The sequence below is a fragment of the Scyliorhinus canicula genome, chromosome 14, assembly GCF_902713615.1.
Source record: "Scyliorhinus canicula chromosome 14, sScyCan1.1, whole genome shotgun sequence".
Lineage (NCBI taxonomy): Eukaryota > Metazoa > Chordata > Chondrichthyes > Carcharhiniformes > Scyliorhinidae > Scyliorhinus > Scyliorhinus canicula.
The window spans coordinates 64,675,646-64,702,090 of record NC_052159.1 but is presented as its reverse complement, the minus strand read 5'-3'; the positions used below and the strand labels follow the sequence as shown (position 1 = coordinate 64,702,090).

Below are 26,445 nucleotides of genomic sequence, written 5' to 3'. Positions count from 1 at the left end.
CTATCAAACACCTGCTGCTGATTACACCCCCCTTCTTGCTCATTCTCTCAGACTTAATCAGTCTGAATGACCTGCAGCGTGATTCTCCGACTCACCCCCGTCGGGTCGGCGAATCAACAGGGGGGCGGCGCGAATCCCGCCCCAACGCTGGCTGCCGTATTCTCCGGTGCAGGTTTTCGGGCGGGGGCGAGGTTCACACCATGCTGGTCAGGGGCCATTGGCAGCGGCCCCCCCGGCAGTTCTCAGCGCCCGAGCGGCCGTCCGTTTTTGGCCAGTCCCACCGGCATGGTTAGACATGGCCCCACATGGCGGGACGTGACAGATAGGTCGCCTGGGGCGGTCCTCGAGGGGGCGTGAGGGGATCCGACCCCTGGGGAGGGTCCCTCACGGTGGCATGGCCCGCGATCAGGGCCCACCAATCTGCGGGCAGGCCTGTGCTGTGGGGGCACTCCTTCCTTCCGCGCCGGCCACTGCAGGGCTCCGCCATGGCCGGCGTGGAGAAGCCAACTACCTGCGCATGTGCCAGAATACGCCGGCTGGTCTGCGCATACGAGGAACCACGCTGGCGGTTCCGCGGATGCGCAAGATCACACCGGCCCTTCGGTGCCGGCTGGCGTGGCGCCAACCCTTCTGCACTTTCAGGGGCTGTTGACGCCGGAATGGTTCGCGCCGGTTTTCCCACCAGCGTGGGGGCTTAGTCCCATGAAAGGAGAATCCCGCCCCTGGACTTTCATCCTTGAGGCGGATGGCGGGAGTCACAAAAAATTCCCGGCTCTGCCTTCCCACCTCGAGTGTAAGTGCCCGCAAGGGCGGGATTTTCAATGTAGAGGGAGGGTGTGGACTGGTCATCCAATGTGGAAAAATTATTTGGAAACAGCCATTAGGCACTGGCTGCAGAGGTGGGCTATTTAAAAGGCCTACTTCAGTATTACGAACCAGTTAAGATAAACATCGAAAGGCCCACCAGGCCTCACCCCCCCCCCCGTCCATTCCTTATGCCCTATCAATGCCCTCATCAGGGCCCCGCATGACCTTCCTGCAAGGTGTGACCTCACAGAATCACATAAAAATACAGTGCAGAAAAGGCCCGTTGGTCCACCGAGTCCGCATGAAAGGCATTTGATCTGCCAATCCTAATCCCATTTGCCAGCACTTGGCCCATGGCCTCGAACAGAGACTCCCATCCACCCTCCAATGGCCCTCAGCAGGAGGGCACTATGAACCAGAAATCTAACTAGACCCGGCATATAAATCCTAAAGACAATAAGAACGGGTCAGAGACTGGTTATTTGCAGCAAGTTACTCACCTTTTGACTCCCCAAAGCCTTTGGGTCGATGAGCCAAATGGCCGCCTTCTGCATTGTAGGGGTTCTATTTTATATTCTGTCCAAACTCCAGAAAGCACGTGGTAGGATTTTTTTTGGAATATGCCTGGATAAGAACACTTGCAACAACACCCAAGAAGTTTGACAGCATAAAGGACAAAGCAGCTGGGTTGATTGACATCCTAAATACCTGACATGTTCATTTTGTCCACCACCAGCTCTGTGTATACCATCTAAAAGACACATTGCAGCAAAGCTCAGCAAAAAAAGCTCAAAAAAAAAAAGAAAAAAAAAGCTCTGTCCGTTGGATTGCTAAACTAACAAGTTTTTTTTATTTTTTTATTTTTCAGTAGTTGGGAAGTTAGTTCAGTGGGAATGGAGGCTAGGGCAGTTGAATGTTCCTCCTGCAGAATGTGGGAGGAAAGGGTCACCTCTCGTGTCCCTTCTGACTACATCTGCGGGAAGTGCACCCAACTCCAGCTCCTCGAGAGCCGCATTAGGGACCTGGAGCTGGAGCTGGATGAACTTCGGATCATTCGGGAGGCGGAGGAGGTTATTGAGAGGAGTTATAGGGAGGTAGTCACACCTCAGGTAAAAGAAGAAAGTAGATGGGTTACCGTCAGGGGAGGCAGAGGGAACCGGCAGGCAGTGCAGGGATCCCCTGTGGTCGTTCCCCTCTATAACAAGTATACCGTTTTGGATACTGTTGCGGGGGACGACTTACCAGGGGTAAGCAATAGGGCGCAGGTCTCTGGCACAGAGTCTGTCCCTGTTGCTCAGAAGGGAAGGGAGAAGAGGAACAGAGCACTTGTCATTGGGGACTCCATAGTTAGAGGAACAGACAGGAGGTTCTGTGGGAACGAAAGAGACTCACGGTTGGTGTGTTGCCTCCCAGGTGCCAGGGTTCGTGATGTCTCTGATCGTGTTTTTGGGATCCTTAAGGGGGAGGGGGAGCAGCCCCAAGTCGTGGTCCACATAGGTACCAACGACATAGGTAGGAAGAGAGATGGGGATTTGAGACAGAAATTCAGGGAGCTAGGGTGGAAGCTGAGAGCTAGAACAAACAGAGTTGTTATCTCTGGGTTGTTACCCGTGCCACGTGCTAGCGAAGTAAGAAAGAAGGAGAGAGAGGAGTTGAACACGTGGCTACAGGGATGGTGCAGGAGGGAGGGTTTTGGTTTCCTGGATAATTGGGGCTCATTCTGGGGTAGGTGGGACCTCTACAAACAGGATGGTCTTCACCTGAACCAGAGGGGTACCAATATCCTGGGAGGGAGATTTGCTAGTGCTCTTCGGGGGGGTTTAAACTAATTCAGCAGGGGGATGGGAACCTAAATTGTAGACCCAGTGTACAGGATGTTGAGAGTAGTGAGGTCAGGGATAGGGTTAAAAGTTCGAAAGAGGGCACCGGCAAGCAGGACGCTGGTTTGAAGTGTGTCTACTTCAACGCCAGGAGCATCCGGAATAAGGTGGGTGAGCTTGCAGCATGGGTTGGTACCTGGGATCTCGATGTTGTGGCGATTTCGGAGACATGGGTAGAGCAGGGACAGGAATGGTTGTTGCAGGTTCCAGGATTTAGATGTTTCTGTAAGAACAGAGAAGATAGTAAAAGAGGGGGGGGTGTGGCATTGTTAATCAAGGAAAGTATTACGGCGGTAGAAAGGACGCTTGAGGACTCGTCTACTGAGGCAGTATGGGCCGATGTTAGGAACAGTAGAGGAGAGGTCACCCTGTTGGGAGTTGTCTATAGACCTCCGAATAGTCCCAGAGATGTAGAGGAAAGGATTGCAAAGATGATTCTTGACAGGAGCGAGAGTAACAGGGTAGTTGTTATGGGGGACTTTAACTTTCCAAATATTGACTGGAAATACTATAGTTCGAGTACTATAGATGGGTCAGTTTTTGTGCAGTGTGTGCAGGAGGGTTTTCTGACACAGTATGTAGACAGGCCAACAAGGGGCGAGGCCACATTGGATTTGGTACTGGGTAATGAACCCGGCCAGGTGTTAGATTTAGATGTAGGTGAGCACTTTGGTGATAGTGATCACAACTCGGTTATGTTTACTTTAGCAATGGGCAGGGATAGGTATATACCGCAAGGCAAGAATTATAGCTGGGGGAAAGGCAATTATGATGCTATTCGGCAAGATTTAGGAGGTATAGGATGGGGAAGGAAACTGCAGGGGATGGGTACAATCGAAATGTGGAGCTTTTTCAAGGAACAGCTACTGCGTGTCCTTGATAAGTATGTACCTGTCAGGCAGGGAGGAAGTTGTCGAGCAAGGGAGCCGTGGTTTACTAAGGAAGTTGAAGCACTTGTCAAGAGGAAGAAGAAGGCTTATGTTAGGATGAGACATGAAGGCTCAGTTAGGGCACTTGAGAGTTACAAGTTAGCCAGGAAGGACCTAAAGGGAGAGTTAAGAAGAGCGAGGAGAGGACACGAAAAGTCGTTGGCGGATAGGATCAAGGAAAACCCTAAGGCTTTCTATAGGTATATCAGGAACAAAAGAATGACTCGAGTAAGATTAGGGCCAATCAAGGATAGTAGTGGAAAGTTGTGTGTGGAATCAGAGGAGATAGGGGAAGCATTAAATGGATATTTTTCGTCAGTGTTTACACTGGAGAAAGACAATGTTGTCGAGGAGAACACTCAGGTTCAGTCGACCAGGCTAGATGGAATTGAGGTTCAAAAGGAGGAGGTGTTAGCAATTTTAGAAAATGTCAAAATAGACAAGTCCCCTGGGCCAGATGGGATTTATCCTAGGATTCTCTGGGAAGCCAGGGAGGAGATTGCTGAGCCTTTGTCCTTGATCTTTATGTCGTCTTTGTCGACAGGAATAGTGCCGGAAGACTGGAGGATAGCAAATGTTGTCCCCTTGTTCAAGAAGGGGAGTAGAGACAACCCTGGTAATTATAGACCTGTGAGCCTTACTTCGGTTGTGGGTAAAATGTTGGAAAAGGTTATAAGAGATAGGGTTTATAATCATCTTGAAAAGAACAAGTTGATTAGCGATACTCAACACGGTTTTGTGAAGGGTAGGTCATGTCTCACAAACCTTATTGAGTTTTTTGAGAAGGTGACCAAACAGGTGGATCAGGGTAAAGCTGTTGATGTGGTGTATATGGATTTCAGTAAGGCGTTTGATAAGGTTCCCCACGGTAGGCTATTGCAGAAAATAAGGAAGTATGGAATTGAAGGTGATTTAGCGGTTTGGATCAGTAATTGGCTAGCTGAAAGAAGACAGAGGGTGGTGGTTGATGGCAAATGTTCATCCTGGAGTTCAGTTACTAGTGGTGTACCACAAGGATCTGTTTTGGGGCCACTGCTGTTTGTAATTTTTATAAATGACCTGGAAGAGGGTGTAGAAGGATGGGTTAGTAAATTTGCAGATGACACGAAGGTCGGTGGAGTTGTGGATAGTGCTGAAGGATGTTATAGGATACAGAGGGACATAGATAAGCTGCAGAGCTGGGCTGAGAGGTGGCAGATGGAGTTTAATGCGGAAAAGTGTGAGGTGGTTCACTTTGGAAGGAGTAACAGGAATGCAGAGTACTGGGCTAATGGCAAGATTCTTGGTAGTGTAGATGAACAGAGAGATCTCGGCATCCAGGTACATAAATCCCTGAAAGTTGCCACCCAGGTTAATAGGGCTGTTAAGAAGGCATATGGTGTGCTAGCCTTTATAAGCAGGGGGATTGAGTTTCGGAACCACAAGGTCATGCTGCAGCTGTACATAACTCTGGTGCGGCCACACCTGGAGTACTGCGTGCAGTTCTGGTCACCACATTATAGGAAGGATGTGGAAGCTTTGGAAAGGGTTCAGAGGAGATTTACTAGGATGTTGCCTGGTATGGAGGGAAGATCTTACGAGGAAAGGCTCAGGGAATTGAGGTTGTTTTCGTTAGAGAGGAGAAGGCTGAGAGGTGACTTAATAGAGACATATAAGATAGTCAGAGGGTTAGATAGGGTGGACAGTGAGAGTCTTTTTCCTCGGATGGTGATGACCAACACGAGGGGACATAGCTTTAAATTGAGGGGTGAGAGATATAGGACAGATGTCAGAGGCAGTTTCTTTACTCAGAGAGTAGTAGGGGTGTGGAACGCCCTGCCTGCAATAGTAGTAGACTCGCCAACTTTAAGGGTATTTAAGTGGTCACTGGATAGACATATGGATGAAAATGGAATAGTGTAGGTCAGATAGGCTTCAGATGGTTTCACAGGTCGGCGCAACATCGAGGGCCGAAGGGCCCGTACTGCGCTGTAGTGTTCTATGTTCTATGTTCTAAGGCTTTGCAACAGCAACTTGCAAACCAGTAACTTCTACCACCTGGGATAACAAGAACTGTAGGTGTGTGGGAGCATCACCAGCTGCAAGTCCTCCTCCAAACCATACACCATCCTGACTTGGAACTACACTATTGTTCCTTTATCAGCACTAAGTCAATTAGATTTCTGAATGGGGATAAGGCTTTATCTGGAGGTGAGTCACTTGCTGCAGTTTCTTCTCTGCTCGTGGTGCAAGTATTTATGCAGCTGGTCTAGTTAGGTTTCTCGTCAATGGTGACTTCTTGATTCTCCCTCACTAACAGCAATGTGGGTTTATCTTCACATGTGGACTGTGGTGGTTCATGAAGGTGGTTCCCCACCAACAACACTTGCATTCCATGAATGAAGAAAATGAAATTTCAGATATGTTAGACCTAATTTTTCAACTCCCTGGGTTTATGAATTACACTTACAATTGGAAGAAAAACTTGCATCACTCCATTAATTAAAAAACTGAGGGGTGGGTCAAACCAGTTAATTGCACTCGATAGTTTAACTCAGATGTGTGCAAGTTACTGGAATACTTCAGCAGAGACAGATCTTTCAATAAGCTGATCCAGGAGTGATGGCATAGATAAGTGAAGGGTAAGTTATGCCTGACTAATTGTGGAGACGGTCACTAGAATGGTTATCAGGGGAATGTTTATGCATGTTGTCTGAATGGATTTGCAGAAAATAAATAAAAAGATTATCAGAAAGTTCACCGAATTGGAGGTGAACTTTAGGTTGTTTGGAAGATAAAGAGATAGACAAAAGAACATGAGTGAAAAAAACCTGTGAAATTCAAGGCATAACTCAATAGCTTTTTTTGTTACTCGGGATTAAGGGATACATTATAGTGCGAGAAAGTGAAGTTGATGGAGAAAATCAGACTTGATTGTACTGAATGGCAGAACAAGCTCAAAGGCCGAATGGCCCACTCCTGTTCCTATTTCATATGTTCTTATGGAGTTCATTAAATGCAGTTACGCTTAAAGTAGTAAGATCTATTCTCGGATAAGGCATATTGATTCTCCATTTTTATCTGTTACAGGATTACCGTGCCATTATTACCCATTTACCAGAAGATGACAAACCTGCATATTTTGGTTTACCTGCCAACATAGAACGATCATCACAACGCATTTTCAGCAACCAGGTAAATAGCTCAGATTTTGATATCATTTTAAGGAATGACAGTTGTGAGCATCATCTCTGCTCTATGCTCTGCATCAAGAAATGCTTAATTCCCAGAAAATAGGCACCCCAGAGAGACAAACACAAAACTATACTTTCAGGAATCAATCACTGTGTAATGTTTAGAGTCATATTTGAAAGTTACGAATAAGTGTTCCCAGAGCTGAAATGTCTGCACCCCTCTGCCTCCCCAGTGCTGTTTTCTCAAGCCTTTCTTCACTGGTAGGTCAGTGATGGTGCATACCTTTTCAGTAAGGCACCTAGATATGATTGTGGGACTCGCACCATCATGCCCACCCCACCACGGAATACCTATTTATTCTTCACACCGTAACTCTCTCTAAGCACAATAGAATCACAGTTGGAATTCAAACCAACTTTCCACACAATATACACCTTTGCCCAGTGTGAAGCTAACTATATGTTTTACACTTCCAGGCACAGAAACATTAAATTAACCACTTAAAACTGTACCTTATTTCTAATGTTTATCACTACAAATATAAATCCCTTAAAACTACCTTTATTTTCTAACGGTGGCACAAATAGAAATTCAGGACTGGGGTCCTAAATCAGTAAATGGTGAAAAGGCGGCATTGGCCGCAGTGGAAGTGATGGAGGGTGGGTGTTGGTGATGGAGTGGATGTTATCAAGTGGAAAGTAGTTTAAATAATAGTTTGAGAGCAAGCAAATAGAAAGAAAGTATTGTAACAGTCAAAAATTAGGCTTTAGGCAGCACAGTTAAAGGGAAACTAAAAAACGTGAAGCCATTAAGCAAGGAGAGAGAATAAAGAAATAAGTGAATAAAACAGTACAGCAGAAGGATAGTTTAGGGTAAGTGACCCATATAATTATTCTTTATACAACCATATAGGCATGAATTTTGCATTTGCAGTGTGCCCAAGGTCAACACGGTGGGAGCAAATGTGAAACCCGCTCATGCTTGAGATTGGGTTGTTAACGTGATATTACGCTGCTGGGCCAATAAATATCAACAAAACAAACTATGCCACAAGTGTCTAAACAGTACAATCATACACAGACCTCTGTACATATTTGTTAATTTTATTTGAGCCCTGACTTTCATCCCACCCTGGATCGAGGTTGCAGTTTTAATGTAAAGGCCACCTGGCCAATCGGCTTGCCCACCAATTGTAAAGGCAGATGGGAAAAACTCAATCAATTTATGTTTAACTAATTTAAATTTGCTTCTTAATTGGCAGCGGGCATGCTTCCAACTCGCACATGTGCCCATCCACCAAAATATCACTCGAGAACGCAAAGTTGTCAGGATGCGTGCCAACATCTTTGCGCGATTTTATGTGCTTCTGGATTGGGTGCATACCTGAATTTTACATGTAAAATTCTAGTCATAGAGGTTATGGAACATGTCGATTGAATTGTAGCTGCCAATTCAAATTGGAGGATATGCCATGACAACCATTACTGAGACATGACTGAAAGACAGTCAGGACTGGGCAACAGATATATCAGGTTCTCAGGTCTACAGGAAGTACTGGGAGAGGGAGGAGTAACCTTAGTAATTGAGGATGATATCACCCCAATGATAAAAGGAAGATGTACATAAAGGTAACAAGTTAACAGAGACTTTAGGTGTAGAATTAAGAAACATAAAAGGATTTAAGATTGAAATGGGAGTTAGGTGTAGGCCCCAGTAGCAACTGTGAAATGGCAGAATTAATAAAAGCAAAGATCAGACAGGCATGTAACAAAGGCATTATAATTTTAATTGGTGATTTTAGCTTTCATACATATGGATTATGATAAGCAGATAAGTACCTGTCAGAAAAATAGTGAATTACTTGGGTCTTGAAAGTTTTTGGTAATTTCAGGATAGTTTACTGCAACAATATGCTCTCATATTAATAAAGTGCAAGCCATACTAGATTTGTTAATGCTAAATTTAATTAACAGTCTAATGGCGCATTTATCTAATAACAACTATAATATAATTGAGTTCAACATAGGCTTGAAGTTTTTAACAGAAAGCTTCTTCATCACAGTGAAAATCTAGCCAGAGGATCCAATGTGGAAATCCCATCACCAAGTCCAAATCACAGCATTTTCGCAGGGGTGGGAATGCGGGCTGGTCAGAATTTGGATATGGGTGTTTTCACGGAGGCTGCTGCTTATACAAAACTGCAGCTGCCTGCAGTCATGACTGATTTTCAGCAGTTACGAATGGGAAGCATGACTTCTGCAGATTCAATTCGGTAGGAGCAGCTCTGAAGTTTACAGAGTTGCTTTGATAGGTTCGGGTATCCTTTTGGAGGAGTGAAAGGATCCCATTTGAAAATACATCAAAGTGGCAGCAACTGCCGCAGAATTGGCAAAAAATAATTCCCAAGTGTCTGGCTTTAATTCCATGCCAGTGTGAGGAGAGGGAACTGGTGAAAGGTCAACTGTGTTGTTGCTTCCTTGGTGGCAAGAGGCCAGGTGAATGGGCTAAGGAATGTGTCATTGTTCATCATACATCCACTGAGGCATAATATTTAACAACAGAATATTTTCAGCAGGTAGTGCCATTGCTGTGTCTTGCGAAGCCACTTGATGCTTTAAGTTGTTCAGTGTACTCTATAGCACTGTGGCATGCTCTGTTCCCAATAGAACTATAAATTAATTAGCTTTTATCCTCAAACTAACCCTTTGATTCAGGGATCTACATGAATAACCCTTTCACTAGACTGGCAGGTTCCAGGAAGAAACACACTGAGCAATTCTCCGGACAAATCTCTTGGTGTGGTAGCGAGCGGGAATTGCCACGAGCTTCCCGGTGCTCGGCCCAGCGAGGCCAGCAATGCAATTCAATGTTAATTGGTCCACTTAACGAGGCCTCACAGGCTTCTTGCCCCAAATGAAGACACGCCAGTTGATTCTCCAGCACCGCGCTCGCTAAAAAGGTCGAGCAGCACTTAAACTGCACTTGCTCAACCAACACCAGCCAGCTCGCAACAATGGCGCCCAGGAAACTGGCCCCAAAATTCGGGGAGACTGACCTGGGTAGGTTCCTGCACGCAGCAGAGGCCAGAAAGGATGTCCTGTTCCCCCGAGGCTCCCAAGGGTGAGCCACAGGGCAGCCAGTGCTGCCTGGGATGAGGTGGCAGTGGCCGTAAGCTCGAATAGTATGACTAAGAGGACGGGCTAGCAGTGCAGGATGAAGGTCAATGACCTACACCGGACAGCACGAGTGAGTAGACTCTCCACAGAAGCCCTTCTCACTCAATGGGGACTAGAGAATCGCACCCCATGTGTTTACATGGAATGTTGAGCTTTTTTGATTTGGGGCACCTATATGACTAATTGAAACATCCCTGATCTACACTTCAAGTTCAAGGCATTTGCCAAAATGCCTTGAGACAAACTGGCCCTTCCAGATAGACCCAAAGTAATCATAATAGTTCTAGGTCTGAAAACCTTTTACCACCATCCCAGCAAAACTAAACTTCCCCATTGAATTGTAATTGCCCCAGGTCTCTTGAATTACCCTTAGTTTTGGATTTCATACCAGTTTCTCAATCACATATTTCTATTTATTTGAATTTACATCCAATTCCTAAAACTAAAAAGTTAAACTCTAAAACACATTGGCCGGAATTTTCTGGCCGTTCTCAGCTGTGGGATCTTCAGTCCCCTGCTGCGGCTTTCCCAGTGGCAGGGGGTGCATAGAACAGAAAAACGCGTTGACAGTGGTGTTACCAGAAGATCTCACCGCCGGTCAATGGCAGGCTGCCTCTGCCACTACGAAACATGCCACGATGGGGACGCAGAAACTTCCACCCAAGAATTATGAAATAAAACATTTTGACAACAATGTTCATTATACGCACTTACAGAAGGCATTTGATAAAGTCCCCCATAACAGGCTGTTAACTAAAGTTGACGTTCATGGAATTGAAAGCAAATTATTGATCTGATTAGGAAATTGGCAGAGTGGCAGAAAACACTTTTGTCTCTTTGGCATGATATGACTATGGGATGTCCTGCAAGCATTTGTGTTGGGGCCACAACAATTCATTGCATTTATTGCTGACTTAGATGATGAGCCAGGAAGCCACATATCGAAATTTGCCAGTGACGTAAAATAGGTGGCATTCTAAGCAGTGTAAATGAAAGCAGAATATGGACATCATTGTAAGCAACACAGATGAAAGCACATTTATAGAAGAAATATTTGTAGATTAATCGCATAGACAAAACTGTGACAAACGGATTTCAAAGTAGGCAAATATGAGGTCACCCACTTTTGACCTAAAAAGATTTAAGGTATATACTAAATAACGAATAGCTCGAAACAGTGGCGGTCCAAAGAGGCTTATGGGTCAATATACATTAATCGTTAAAATATCATGAACAGATACAGAAAATAATCAAAAATGCAAACACAACACTAAAGCTTATACCTGGAGAGCTATGCAAAGCCCTGTTTAGATCACCCCTGTAGTAAGGAGAGTGGTTCCGAACATCGCAACTTCAGAAGGATATATTTGTCTTGGAAGGGGTACAACGTGGATTTACCAGCTTGATACCTGGATGCAAGGGTCTAATTTCCGAGGACAGATTACACAAACCTTGGTTGCATTTAATGGGCTAAATTCTCAATTTGGCAGACTCCTACCAGAGCTGTATTGCACCTGATTTCCGCTCATGCTGGGAGCGTAAATCAGGAAGTGATTCCCAATCCTTAGCCATGTAAAATTATGCATGGTGAGAATTGCGAGGGATACTTGAGGGAACCCCGCTATTGGGTCCCACTTTCAGCAGGCAGCCCAATAGTGAGGTCTCATGGCTGGTCACCTCCCACCACCCACATTGCAATTCAGCACCCCCCCAAACCCCCACCCCATCGCAGTGCAATTCAAACCTCCACCCTGGTTTTACTGGTTCCTCCCCCCTCCCCATGACTGGTAACCCAACCTGCCCGCACCCTCACCCCCCCCCTCCCCCGTCCCCCCATCCCCAACAGAGACCCATAAATAAAGAGACCTCCACAAAGAACTCCTGAAAAAAGACACCCCACAGAGATCCCCCAAAACTAAGAGACCACCCCCCCCCCCCCCTCCCCAACAGAGGCTCCCTAAATAAGGAGCCTTCCCTCCAGACTCTCCAGAAAAGAGACCCCTGACAGGAAGCCCCCCAGAAAAGAGACCCCTGGCAGGAAGCCCCTCCAAAAAAGAGACCCCTGGCAGGAAGCCCCCCCAGAAAAGAGACCCCTGTCTGAAAGATAGAGAACAATCCAGACAGAGGCAGCGAAAAAGATCACTGCTTTAACACTCACCTGGGCAAAATACCTTCTCACTCAGGCAGAGGAAGGAGCACTTGTTAATTCCTGGAAAGAGTAAACCAGTTAGCTATGTTTAAACCCCCTCGGATCTTTGATCTGCAAGCCATTCATTCATTTCATGGTTGAGTAATTCTGAAGTAGTCAGCTGTGAAACTAACCAATGTTTATAAACATCAAGCTTTGACTGACAGCTCCCGGACCATATCAAACAGAATTACATGCTTTCTAATCATCTCACTTCACGGTTCAGTGATTTTGAAGTGGTCAGCTAGAAACTGACAGCACTTACTTCAGTTTGAAGTGGTTCAGGAGCTGTCAATCACAGCTTGACGTTTAGAAACATTGAGGTTAGAGCATTTCAGAGTTACGCAACCATGAAGGAATATGAATGGAACGATGCTGATAGGTGGGGTGTGTGGAAGCTGTCAATCACAACCTAGCAAAATCAGTATCAAAGGGAAATGAACGAATGTCTTGCAGATCAAATATCTGAGGGGTTTAAAATCCAGCAAAATGGTTTTCTTTTCCTGACTGGTTTCTCTCTTCTGGGGATTCTCCTTATTTAGGGGGGTCTCTTTGGGAGGTCTCTTTAATTAGGGTTTCCCTGTGGGAGTCTCTTTATTATGGGGGCCTCGGTGGGGGGGATGTTAGGGGTCTGGTGGGGTTGGAGTGGGCGGATCTTGCGTTGCATTGTGGGGAGGGTGGCCCTCAAATGTATTTTGGAGGCAACTCCTTGGCCCACCGCAAGGTCCACCACGTCAAGGCCACGTTTACCAGAACCAGACCGGAAAATCATGCTGGCCCAGAGAATATGATGGCCAGTCCTCTAAGTGGATGCAAATGGATCTTCAATGAGCAAAGAGTGATCAACATTTGGAATGTTCCTTAGGTAACATAGTGGAGATGAAGATTTTGTGTATGAATAGCTGAATGGCTTCTTTCATTTGTACCTATTTTACAGTCTTGTAAATGAATGATTCCATAGATGCATACCATCATTTAGATAAAGTTATTTTAAATTGGTAAATGCCTTCAAATAATAAATTGTTCCATACTTACAGTCCATCAGCTAAATAATTAGTAATGTATTTTTGTGTGCAAGATTGGCTGCTCTTACAGTCCTATAAAGAAAAATAGAAACATTTGCACTTGTTTTGCACTTTTCACAACCCACTGATATCTCAAAGTACTTCACAGCCAGTGAGTTACTTTTGTAATGTAGGAAACCAATGTGCACATAGCAAATTCCCACAAACTGCAATGTGTTAAAAACCAGGTGAGTTTTCTTTAATGATGTTAAATGGAAGATAAATATTGGCTAGGACACCAGGGATAACTCACCTACCCAGAGAATAGTGGGGGCATGGAATGCACTGCCTGTGGAAGTAGTTGAGTCGGAAACGTTAGGGACCTTCAAGCAACTATTAGATAGGTACATGGATTAGGGTAGAATAATGGAGTGTAGGTTAACTTCTTAAGGGCAGCACGGTAGCATTGTGGATAGCACAATTGCTTCACAGCTCCAGGGTCCCAAATTCAATTTCGACTTGGGTCACTGTGTGGAGTCTGCACATCCTCCACGTGTGTGCGTGGGTTTCCTCCGGGTACTCCAGTTTCCTCCCACAGTCCAAAGATGTGCAGGTTGGGTGGATTGGCCATGAAAAATTGCCCTTAGTGTCCCAAATTCTATGATTAACCTAGGACAAAAGTTCGGCGCAACATCGTGGGCCGAAGGGCCTGTTCTGTGCTGTATTTCTCTATCTATCTCTATCACCTGATCTTCTTCAAAATCCTGCCATGGGATCTTATACATCCACCCAAACAGGCAGATGTGATCTCGATTAAACATTTCATCTGAAAGTTGGCATCTTCGACAGTGCTGCACTCCCTTGGTACTGAGTGTCAACCTAATTTTTGTGCTGAAGCCCTGGGGAAGGACTTGAACAGGAACCTTGTGCCTCAGAGGTGTGAGTGCTATCAACTGAGCTGAGGCTGACAATGAAAATACTATTTGCAAATAAACACAGCCCAAGAACCAGTGAGTATATGAACTGCATAGTCTCAGTCCAGACCTACCCGAGTCCAGTAGTTGATGCCTATTATAATAAGCAGCAGGAATAGTGCAAGAATTGGTAACTGCCTGTTTGATAACATATTGGTGGTGATAACATATTGATAGTCACAAGATTATAATGAACCAATAAATGGAGAGACAGAAGAGATGGTATATTCAGCACAGTTATGTCATCCCCAACCCCCTATCCAGCCAGCGCACCAATGCATTATATCCCCAGTTGCCCCATTAAATCCTGAGTTACTATCTGCTCCCAGGCTTTTCTGATACTTCTTCGTAACTGATTGTAAAATATATCTAGAGGAAACCCCAATTTTCTCTAAAATCACATTTCTTTTAACTTATTTATGAAGAATTGTGCTGGCTTAAACTAAAAAGGTGAAAATGCTTGACACATTTATCTAAACTGATAGGTGTCCAAATATCCCCAGTAAAAAATAAGAATTTGAAGATGAGATATTCTTTTGATGCTTAATATGACATGGCTGAAGGTTAAGCAGAAGATATGTTGAATGGTGGCATTGAAGTTTATACAGCTGTGCATTAATGCAATCTATTCGACAAGTCATAAACCTATGTTATCTATAAGTCCCTTAAAAATCTGTTTTTCAGTAATGTCCATAACTTAGGTTGATAAATAAATTGTACTTGTCTGACCATTGACCTGGAATGGAGTTGATTCAGGTATATGTAGCAGTGCTGTTGAGCGGAGCCTTCAGTAATCTTGGCTTCTCCAATAAATAAATCCCCTGGGTTGCCTGCCTGCTGTATTTCAACTAGCCACAGAACCTGAATACATTAACTGTATAGATTGTACCTCTCGGAGTACGTGGCTGAAATTAAGAACTCTGCAGCAGAGCGAAAGCTACTGAATCTAAGACAAAATAACTCATGCTCTGTGAGACATTTGCCAAATGTAAATGCCTGGTCTTGTTATTTTTGGAAGTAATAGTCTGAAAATAAATTGCAGGCTGTAAGGTTAGATAATTGAGTTTATTAATAAAATTGTGACTTTTTTAAACCTTCCAATTTGTCATGCAGCTGGAGAGAATTAGCATGAAAATATTGATTACTGTATGACTCATAAAATTTGTTTTGCTTTCATGTGTGAAGGTCTGGGAATGAAAAGAACACAAGTGTTCAATTTCTTTACATTAGCGGCAACTCTGCTTTTTCTTGATTGTCTCAATTTGGAAATTAACTGCAAGGAATTCAGTGTAATCTTTGAATAACATGCATCTTTCTGTCACTGTACAACTTAAGGTGTTTAGATAAGGGTTGTGGAAGTATTTACTTAATCAATTATATTTCTTGCTTGGGTCATAACTAAATAATAGTAAATTTGCTGGAAGTATTTTCTTTAATTTTCTTGAAATATTTTCTTTAATTAACTTTTCGATGTCTGCGCTTCACTGAAATCTGCCACCTGCTGCAGCTACAACTGCAACCTTAGAGCAGGGTAAGGTTGCTGTTGTCGAAGGCTGTGAAGGTGACCTTGGCAACCAAATTTTGTGCATCTGACTCCTTCCAGGCTGGAGTTGCAGATTTTTGCAACATCTTGGGCGGGATTCTCCCATTCGACAGCAGAGTGTCCACGCTGTCAAGCTGCGAACGGGCCGCTGGGAGTACTTATTCTGGCCCCTACAGGGGCCGCTCCAGCCTCCCATCCCGGTGCGAACTGTGCGCCACAGGATCCGTGCGTGCGCAGTGGCGCCGGCATCAACGAGGACATGCGCAGTGCGCGCATGCGCGGTGTTTTCCCTCAACGCACCAGCCCCGACGCAACATGGCGCGGGTGTTCAGGGGCCGGCGCGTAAGAAAATAAGCCCGGGGAGCAAGAGGCTGGCCCACTGATCGGTGGGCCCCAATCGCGGAACAGTCCCTATCGGAGCCCCCCCCCCCCCCCACCGGCTGCGACCAGGTGTGGACGGCGCCGGCGGGACTGTGCCTTTTTAGAGCGGACACACTCGGTCCATCCGGGCTGAAGAATTGACGGCCCAGCCACGTAAAGCGGCCTGCGACCGGTGCCGCGCCATATGCGCTGGCGGCGATTCTACGCTCTGCGGAGAATCGCATGCCGGCGTCAGGGCGGCATGGCATGGTTGCGGGGATTCTCCGATCCGGCGCGGGGCTGGGAGAATCCCACCCTGGGCTGGGTTCTCTGCAGCTCTGCGGTTTGGCGTGGGGGCGGAGAATCGACTTTCCTGACGGAATCGGGCCCGGCACCGCTCCGGCGATTCTCAGGGCCCCAATATCTGCGCGTCCGTGAATTACACCGCGCGGCTAGGGGCCTATTGCCAGAGGCTCTCCCAGTGATCCTCCACTCCCGACCGGCCGAGTTCCCGACGAACTGGAACTAACATGGCCTGGCTGGTCGGGACTCTCGTGTGGTGGCTGCGGTCTCAGTCTGTGGCCGCCCTGTTGGGGAGCGGGGGGATCAGGCACGAGGTGTGGGGGGGGTGCCTAATAGGCGGCCGGGGCACAGATTGGGCCTGTTTGATGCAAGGGCGCGCGGCGACGGATGGGGGGGGCCTACATTACAGAGCTGCCTCCACGGTCCGAGTCTGCCATGGCGCTCGTCGGGGCGGCTAGAGGTCGCCGCCGTGCATATGCGCGGCACCGGATGTACGGGGTCCCGTATCTGCAGCCAAAGCTGCTTGAAACTTCCCGGGTTCCTGCTAGCCCCCTGCAGGTACATGAATCGACTTTTATTTTTCTCAGGAAACTGGGGAGTGCAGAGCGAGCATTTTTACACCGGCGTGGGGACATAGTCCCATTTTGGGAAAATCCCTCTCTCTGAAGAAAGGTTAGTAAAGTGATCCGGGGGCGGCACGGTGGCACAGTGGTTAGCATTGCTGCCTACGGCGCTGAGGACCCGGGTTCGAATCCCGGCCCTGGGTCACTGTCTGTGAGGAGTTTGCACATTCTCCCCGTGTCTGCGTGGGTTTCACCCCCACAACCCAAAGATGTGCAGGCTAGGTGGATTGGCCACGTTAAATTGCCCCTTAATTGGAAAAAATGAATTGGATATTCTAAATTTAAAAAAAAAAAAAAAAAAAAAAAGTAAAGTGATCCGTGGCTTTGCTGGGATTGTACACTTTTCCATGGTGCACATTGCCGTTGACTGGACACAGTTTGCTTTGCTGGCGTTTCATGTCAATTTGGTCCGACAGCGGAACCAAAATGAATTCCACTCCCTCAGTGTCATTTTGATGTCTGACCGTATGCAGCATATCATACAAGTCAGTGCCCGGCATACTGGCAGCAGCAATGATACCTTCATTCTTTGACAGTCGTGGTTTTTGAGCCTCCACGGCAGACAAAAGTTTTGGTGATGCAGGAATTCTGCTGACCACATAGCTGATCACTCAATATGCATGCATTGAGAGGCATTGGGCACGATTCTCTGGCCTCGTTGTGCTCTCACTCAATCGAAACCAGGCCGGTGAATAGCAGAAGAGGCCGAAAATGACAACTGTTCCAGGTGCCAAACAGTTTGCGATGCAACCAGTCAGCCCCCATAGGCAAAATTGGGATCCCGCGGTGAAAAAACAATTATCACCACAAGCCGTATTTCCATACAATTAATGGGAGCGACCCCATATCCTACAGCCTCCCGTGATTTATCGGCCTCCTCAGCAAGTGGTCATGCTGGCACCGATTAGTACTCCTTTTGAAAAATATGAACCTGGTGGAAGAGCTGCTGCGGGGAACCGAGGAGGTGAGTAGCCATCTTTGTCCACAGGCAAAGAGCCCAGGGGTGCTGGGCGTGCTGCCCCAGTGCTCTGCATGGGTTGGGGGACCCTCGGCTTGGGGGGGGGGGGGTGGACAGCCTTCGTATCAGTGGGCTACCATCGGCGAGGGTGGGGGGGTGGGGAGGAGGCACTGGGGGAGGGGGGTGCGCAACTGCGCCTGGCATCTGCATGCCAATCCCTAGATCATGTGTACCCATTCAGGAAGCAACATCACTGACCAAACATATCCCCCACTGACTGTTCAGACCTCTGGCCGTGCCGCTGAAAGCTATTGCTGATAGGGAATTGGCAATCATGGTTAAGTGAGCACTTTGCACAACACAAGTGAATTCCCGTGAGTGGGAGGGCCATGTAGAATGAGGGAGTCATTGCCTAGCATCGCAATCACACCTTGTTGCATGAACACAGCAGGTGGCAACACTACACATGCAGCAGCCAACTTCCAAACACCCAGGGGATGGGACACAGCTCCAGGGACATGTCCACGGCCAGAAGGTGGGTGAGTACTACCGGGAGGAGGAGATATGGAGATGGGCCAAGGGTTCGGAGGTCAGACCGCATTGCAGAACAGCGGCATCACACTGCTTGTGGTCAAGTTATTTAATGTGGGCCAGCACGGTGGTGCAGTGGTTAGCACAGCTGCCTCACGGCGCTGTGGTCTCAGGTTCGATCCTGGCTCTGGGTCACTGTCCGTGTGGAGTTTGAACATTCTCCCCGTGTTTGCGTGGGTTTTGCCGGCGCAACCCAAAGATGTGCAGCGTAGGTGGATTGACCACGCTAAATTGCAGCTTAATTGGAAAAAATGAATTGGGTACTCCAAATTTATTTTTAAAAAAGGTTTTTTAATGTGTCACAGGTGTCCACCAAAGCCCCACTTTCCTGATGGTTATGACCCAGTCCCCCACCACCCCCCTTCACCTCTTATCTAACCCCCACCCTCTTCCCTCCCCCTCCCCTGGTGGCCTCAGTGATCCTCAACGTGCTTCGTCTTTCTTGCTTTACTGCTGCGCCTCGGTGTGTCCCTAGGATGCACATCTGAAGTAGAGGCAGTCAGCCGCTTACCACGTCCCATGGCCTTCGATCCTTCTGGAGGGCATCCTCTGGGGGGCTCTGGGGCCAGAGGACCCCGGTGCATTTGGTGATGGCACATGCACAGCCGTACCGCCCTATCCCATATGCTGTCTGTAAGACCTGGCCTCATCAGAGAGGTGGCACTCGGGAGCTGGTGGCCACCATCCCCATTCCATGGGATGGTTCCGGGTTGGCACCCAGCTCCCTCTCCTCCTGGTCTGTGCCCACAAGGCCCCGGGATTCACTTCGGGACGGAGGGGCAGCTGGTTCGAGCCCTGGATGCCCTGCATCATCTGGCTCTGCCCGTCCTGGCAACTCTCTGATGTCTGCACCACCGTCGACGCTCTTGGCAATGCTCTTCAGTCATTGGGACATGCTCTGCAGCGCCCCGACAATGTCCAGTTGCGACTGGGACAAGCTCCACAGCACCATGGCCATTCCCATCTGAGAGCGAGTCACGTCCCACAACACCTCATCAGGGTCAGCCTGGGGCTGGGTAACATGCCCAGCGAGTCGGACATTCTGCCAAGGCCCTCCACCATGGCTGTCACCGACTGCACCATGCCTTGGACACCTTCACTCATGGTGCCGATGTTGTGCACCAGCCTCTCCACTGCGGTCGCCTCCCTAGCAGTGTTGGCCTTGGTGCCATGCATTGCCCACGACACTTCCTGCGCCCGTAGCCTCTGGGACTCCTCCAATCGGCTATGGACTGCTGGAGCGTCGCTGACATCTCCCTTTGAATGCCCGGCTGCTCCCTAACATCTCCAACAGCTTCGGGTAACCGTGTTCCAGAGGCTCAGCATCTGGTTGGGACCCAGCTGGGTCCTGGGATTCAGCAGACCTCTGACGGCTGTTTCGCCTGGGGGTTCCTGCCTCCACCTGATGTACATCACCAACTATGTGGCGCTCACCAGATTGTGCCCCAGAAGCCTGAAGACTAACATTTCCTACCAAGGTCTGTGTATCTGCGTGCTGGAGGGTGGTGATGACAGCTGTGACACGTCGTTCGTGGCATCCTCGGAGCTCTTGTCAGAGGTGTTAACCTGGGAGGGGGGCCATGCGGAATGGGCTGGCACCATCGGCTGGAGGATCTGCAGGAGAATGGACATATTGTCAGTGGGACGGATGGATCAGTCAGTAAGACAATAACAACTTGTGTGTGATGGCTCCTCCAGGTTAGTCCCAATGGATCCTAAATTCTGCAGCATCTGCCGACCTCCGTACTGGTGACCGCTCTGACCTCGACCACCCCTGTCACCTCCAGGTCCCTTTCCTCGAAAGTGGCGAGGACTCGTATGTCCGGTACCCCTCCACCAGTCTGGGCCCTCTCCCAGCGGAGACACAGAAAGGACATTGTTAGCCACATGTGTGGTGCACAGTGGTGGGAGGGGCGATGTGAAGGAAGGGTTAGGGGTTTGAAGGGAGGGGGGTGAAGGGAAGGTTGGGGGCGTAGATGCTCGCATGGTGGCGGAAAGGTCTCAGGGGGCTAGGGGGGGTGCACTCACCCATGCTCTCCAGTGTAGGTTGTTGACCTTGCGACACTGGAGGTCAGACATCCTGGTCACACTCCCCGAGCTCATGTCCCCACAACCTTGTCCCAGGTGGCAGTGGCTGTCCTCTGGCTCACCCTCCGGGACCCTCGGGGAAGCATGACATCCTAACTAGCCTCCACCGCATCGAGGAGCATTCCCAGGTCTGCATCCTCGAATCTTGGGGTCACCTCAGCCTCATGGCTGAGAGCTGAGTGAGGCTGGCTGTGAAAGTGCTGTTTAAGTACTGCTCAACCTTGTCAGTGGGGCGGTTGGCGAGTACGGTCTCAGCGAATCGGCTAGCGAGCCTTCATTGCAGAGAGAAGCCTGTGGGGCTTCACAAAGTGGATCAATTAATGTTGAATGTCACTGCCGGCCTCACTGGACAGAGCGCCGTGAGGCTCACGATGGTTGCCACTCAGAAATCTTTCCAGAGAATCATGCCCATTATGTCTGAAGATATGTGATAGAGCTGAAACAATGCTGCCACTGCCGGGATCACTCTGGAGAAGCCTGAGCACCCAAAAGAATGGATACAAAAATTCACAGTGGCCATTCAGCTCAAGAGAATGAAGTAGAGAAAATGGAAGCTCGGAGACAGCCCCTCACTGCTGAACCGTCGGGAAGGAATTCATCAGTTGCAATACCGGCAACTGCAACCCTAATTCCTCATTCATTAGCAGTTCCATGTCTTACCTTCCTTGTGTCACTGGTTATTGCAACATATGTTTGGCCACAATGCAAAAATAAACGCTATTACAAAATAAAGATCCCAATCTTAATGTGTAAATTACATCATGACATATTGCATGCAAAAGTCAACAAATCACCTTTGTGCAATCCATATGCCTTTGTCTCTCCTGGTGCGTCTACGTAGTGCTACCCAATGGCTGGTCCAAAGCTGCTGACTTTAGTGTAGGAGACCGCAGATAGCTTTGGAAGATGATAGACAGTTGAAAGGCTGCAGATGGAAGACTAGCCAAATGACCACCAACCCAGGAGAGTACCCCCCCCCCCCCCACCTGAGCCCCTACTGCCCACCACAAGCCCCCTTACCCCCCCCCCCCCCATTTCCCATGAAGGACCCCGGTCAGCATCCTGGAAGCAATTGTAGAGAGGGTACTCCCTTACCCCCCTTCGGATTGCACAGCCAACGGGTGGGGCCTGAAGGGGGGAAATTGTGGTGGGGGGAGACTTGGGGGGGAATCGAGGGGAGCTGATGGGGGGGGAGGAAATCTGTGGGGGCAAAGGACTGAGGGGGGCTTTGCCAGTGATTAGGGTGGGTGGGACCTTTTAGCGATCTGAGGGAGAGGGGTGGCTATAGCAGAATTCTGACACTGATCTCAGAGTAGCTGGTCCTGTTGGAGATATTAGGTTCCACTCCTCTCAGGTCCAGCGAAAACTCCAACGTGCCATTTAATGGCACGGGAACCCCAATCCTGGCTAAAAATCTTTCTAAGTGCCATTGAATGACACGCACATTTTTTCCTGCTGGCGGGAGCACTTAAGTCTCCAATCAGGAAATTCACACTCTTCCACATGGTATATCTAGTTTTGAGGATACAGTTATTGATACCAAAACAATTGAGGCATTTCCAAACAATAAACCTTGGATGTCAAAGGATGTTAAAAAGTGCCTGAATGGGAGGAAGTTGGCACTCCTTAAAGGTGAAATTGATATTGTAGAGGAAAAACCAAGGGAACTAATACTTATTTATTTAAGTATGTAGATTATATGGCTTTGATGGAATTATTTTTAAAACATAAACTGACATCTGAAGGAAGTTACTTTGAACATGTTGCCATCCTTCAGAAATGGTGTCACTAGAGTACTCAGCAGATTGTGTGAACCTCTGTATGTTAACCGGTAGAGGTTGTCGAGTGTTTCAAGTATCTGGGAAGATAAGCTAAGCTTCACAGATAATACCGACTGTATCTTTAAAAAGGTTAGTCAATGTCTGTTTTTAATTAGAAAACTGAAACATTTGGAGTAACTGAAGATGTTTTGGAGAAGGTATATAATAGTCTGGTACAAAAGTCTTTTAACATTCAACATGACAGACTGGTGTGGTAATGTGAAATGTGTGAAATGCAAATGTACACTGGCCAGAATTGTCAACACTGCAGGTAAAATCATTGGTAGATGGCAGACACAGCTTGATAATTTATTTAACAATGCAGTTAAGAGGAAAGCTCAGGCCATCATCGATGATTCCTCTTACTCTTTATATCATCAATTTGAAAGCCTCCCTTCAGGCTGGTACTTTAGAATGCCTATTGCTAGGAAAAATCCATTCAAGAAGTCTTTGGTTCCTGCTGCCATAGGCTTATTAAATAACATAATGTACATTTAACTTATTTATTTTAATGGCAATAGATGTTTCAATGACAGGATGTAATGTGTTAAGTTTGTATGGTATAAATGTAGAAATTTATGAATGTAGGTATATATTAAAGGCTGGATTCTCCGCACCCCGACGCTGAAATCACGGCCGCGCCACAGCGGAGAATCCAGTTTGACGCCGTAATTGGGGTGGGGGGGGGGGGGGGGCCTTATGGGCAGTTGTGGCAATGATCGGGCAGTAAAGTCCCTCGGGCGTGCGGCCGATTTGGGGCTTAGTTTGTCGGTGTTCAGATGGAGGCCGTCGCCGTGCGCATGCGCAGACTCTGAACCGAAAGTGCGGGGGCCCGTATCCGCAGCCAAAGCTGCGTGAAGCTCCCTGGGACCCTGCTAGCCCCCAGAAGGTAAGTGAATCGACTTTTAATTTTTGCAGCAAACTGGGGAGTGCAACGCCAGCATTTGTACGCTGGCTTGGGGACATAGCCCCATTTTGGGAGAATCCAGCCCGTAGTCTCAATAATGGAGAATCCAGCCCTAAATATTTACTGTTTTTAACTAATGACTGTGAATATTTATTATTTTGGAGGTGACGCCAAAGACAAAATTCCCCTTTTGCATGGTCAATAACGCTCTGTTCTATTCTATGTTATCATTTACTGTGAGGAGAATTAATTACAAAAGTAGGGAGATTATGGTTCACTCATACAGAGTAGCAGTAAGACCACATCTGGACTACTGTGTGCAGTATTGTTCACTTTATTTAAGGAAAGATGTAATGCATTGGCAGCAGTTCAAAGAAGGTTTACCGGACTAATACTGGTGTCATATGAGGAAAAGTTGGACAGGCCAGGTGTGTCACCGCTGGAGCTTAGAAGAGTAGGAGGTGACTTGATTGAAACATGGAAGATCCTGAGGGGTTTTGGCAGGGTGGATGTGGAGAGGATATTTCCTTTTGTTGGAGAACATAAAACTGGGAAAAATGTTGAAAAATAAGGGTTCGTCCATTTAGAACATAAGAAATTTCTTTCTCTCAGGGGGTGGTCAGTCTTTGGAACTCTCTTCCTGAAAAGGCGGTAGAAGCAGAGTCTTTGAATATTTTTCACGCAGAGGTGGATAAATTGTTGGTGAGCAAGGTGCTGATATTTTATCCGGGATAAGTGGGATGCAGATTTGAGGTTATTATCGGATCACCCATGGGCTTTGGGCTGAAGTTCCATTCCAGAAGCCTGAGCACATAATACACACCGACACATAAGATGTTCCACTGTGAAACATGCCTTTTTTCAGATATGATAAACTGAGACCTTGGCTGGAATTCTCCGACCCCCCTCTGGGTTGGAGAATCGGCGCGGCGCCTTGCGAATGGTGCCACGCCCCCGACGCCAGGATGCAATTCTCCGCAGTGCAGAGAATCGACGTGGTCGGCGCCGGTCGGGGTATGCGCCGACTCTCCAGCCCGGGCTGGCGCGCCGATTCTCCGGCCCGAATGGACCATCAACAAAAAACGGAGTCCTACTGGTGCCGTTCTAACATCCTCTGAGCCGGCGGGACCTCGGTGTTGTAGGATCCAGGGACAGCCTGTGAGGGGGGTCTGACCCCAAGGGGTGCCTCCGTTGTGGCCTGGCCCGCGATCGGGGACCACCGATCGACGGGCCGGCCTCTCTGCCCCCCAGCCTCCTTTCGTCCGTGCCGACTCATGTAGCCCTGCGCCATTTGGCGTCGGTGCCACCATGGAGAAGAAGGCCATTGCGCATGCGGTAGTTGGTGCCGGCCCAACTACGCATGCGCAGACCCCGCGGTGCCGGGTTCAGGCCGGGATCGGCAGCGTAGGCCGTTCCAGCGCCGTCCTAACCCCCTGTGGGCCGCAGAATGGGGTCCCGGAACGGGCGCCGAAGCCGGAGTAAAACACCCCCGTTTTTACTCCGGCGTCGGCACTTTGCCGCCCTTTGGGAGAATCCTGCCCCATTTTTTTTCTTTTCAAATAGACGTCCATAGAATCCCTACAATGCAGAAATAGGCCATTCAGCCCATCTAGTCTGCACTGACCCTTCAAAAGAGCACTCTAAGCTGACTCCTCCGTCCTCCCCGTAAACCCGTGCATTGATCATGGCTAATCCACTTCATCTGCAAATTTTTGGATACTTGGGGGCCATTTGGCATGGCCTGTCCACCTAACTTGCCCATCTTTGGACTGTGAGACAAAACCGCAGCACCTGGAGGAAACCCACGCATACACGAGGAGAACTCCACAAATTCACCCAAGGCCAGAATCAAACCGGGTCGCGCTGGCGCTGTGAGACAGTTGTGCTAACCATGTGCTACTGTGTAAATCATCCCATGGCAGCTTTCAAGAGTCCTGACTTCCTAACTAACATTTATCATTGAGCCAATACCACTAAAAAAGGTTTTGCTTATTTATCACATTGCTATTTATGGGACCTCCCTGGACATGAACTGGCGTCTATATTTGTTTCTATGATATCTGAAAGTGCCGAGTCAACTGTAATGTACCTTTGGTGGTCCTGAGGTCATGAAAAGTGCTCAATAAAAGAAAGCGTTTTTTAAGACAATATCTGTTCCTGCCATATTATACGTGTTTATCTTCCATGGAGATCTTTGGCAACTTAAAAAGATAAGTATATGATGAGTTTTAATCTCCTAAAGGAGAGCAAGGAATTACAACTCAAATGCAGTTTTTGCAAAGAAATGCCATTAATGTCAAGTACAAAGCATCACAGTCTGCTTATATTCAAGGGGTAATTTTTCAGTTTTTCTGCTGAAAAGCTTTGCCCGCAGTGAGCATATTTCAGACTGTGCAGCAACAGAATGCATGGAATGTAATAGTTGGTCAGGCATGGGTAGTGGGTATCCAAATTCCTGCCACGCATTCTCTGTGAAGGAAATGCCGCATTTGAATCACAAAGCAAGAAAATTACCTTTAACTGCGCAGCCATTTAATTTTCTCCACAGAATGCCAAACAAAAATTCACAGCTGTAGTGATAATTAATTATTCTGTTTGATTTAATGCGAAAATTATTTATTTTGTGTGAAAATGTATACAAAATTTTAGGCTTGTATTAGAAAGAATGAAATTACACCATTTTGTTTGCAAATCTTGTCAATATCAGCTTAAGCCAAAATATCTCCAGAATCCTATCTGCGTATTCCCAAATGTAAAACTGCACTAAAAGTAGGAATCAACGCTAACAACTGGGGTCTGAGGGAAGTAAGGAACATACACCATCTATCCTTTTTTTAAGTATCTCTCTCTTATTGATGTTAATGACAATTAAAGCCTGAAACCATCAAACCACCATTTCTGTTCATTAGGCATGGTATAATTAAGAGAATACAAATGCACAAATCTTTCTCTCTTTAATTCCAATGCCAAACAAAAATTCAAAGATATAGAAAACACAGTGCAAGACTTAGTGAGGGGAAATAAACATGAAATCACAACAATAATTGACATAAAACACAAAAAATTGCAACCTAAAATTTTAGACATAAAATAATAGCTTTTTGGAATTGATCACAGAAG

At 47.3% G+C, this 26,445-nt stretch overlaps 1 protein-coding gene across 2 annotated transcripts in view; it reads left to right on the top strand.

Annotated features, from left to right (window-relative positions):
* LOC119977114 (cytoplasmic dynein 2 heavy chain 1) overlaps positions 1 to 26,445 on the top strand; it is a 734,352-nt gene that overhangs the window by 541,008 nt on the left and 166,899 nt on the right. For both annotated transcript variants that reach the window (XM_038817726.1, XM_038817724.1), the window contains one exon: positions 6,686 to 6,790. In XM_038817726.1, coding sequence (XP_038673654.1) covers positions 6,686 to 6,790 — 105 coding nt within the window. The remainder of the gene's footprint in view (positions 1 to 6,685; positions 6,791 to 26,445) is intronic.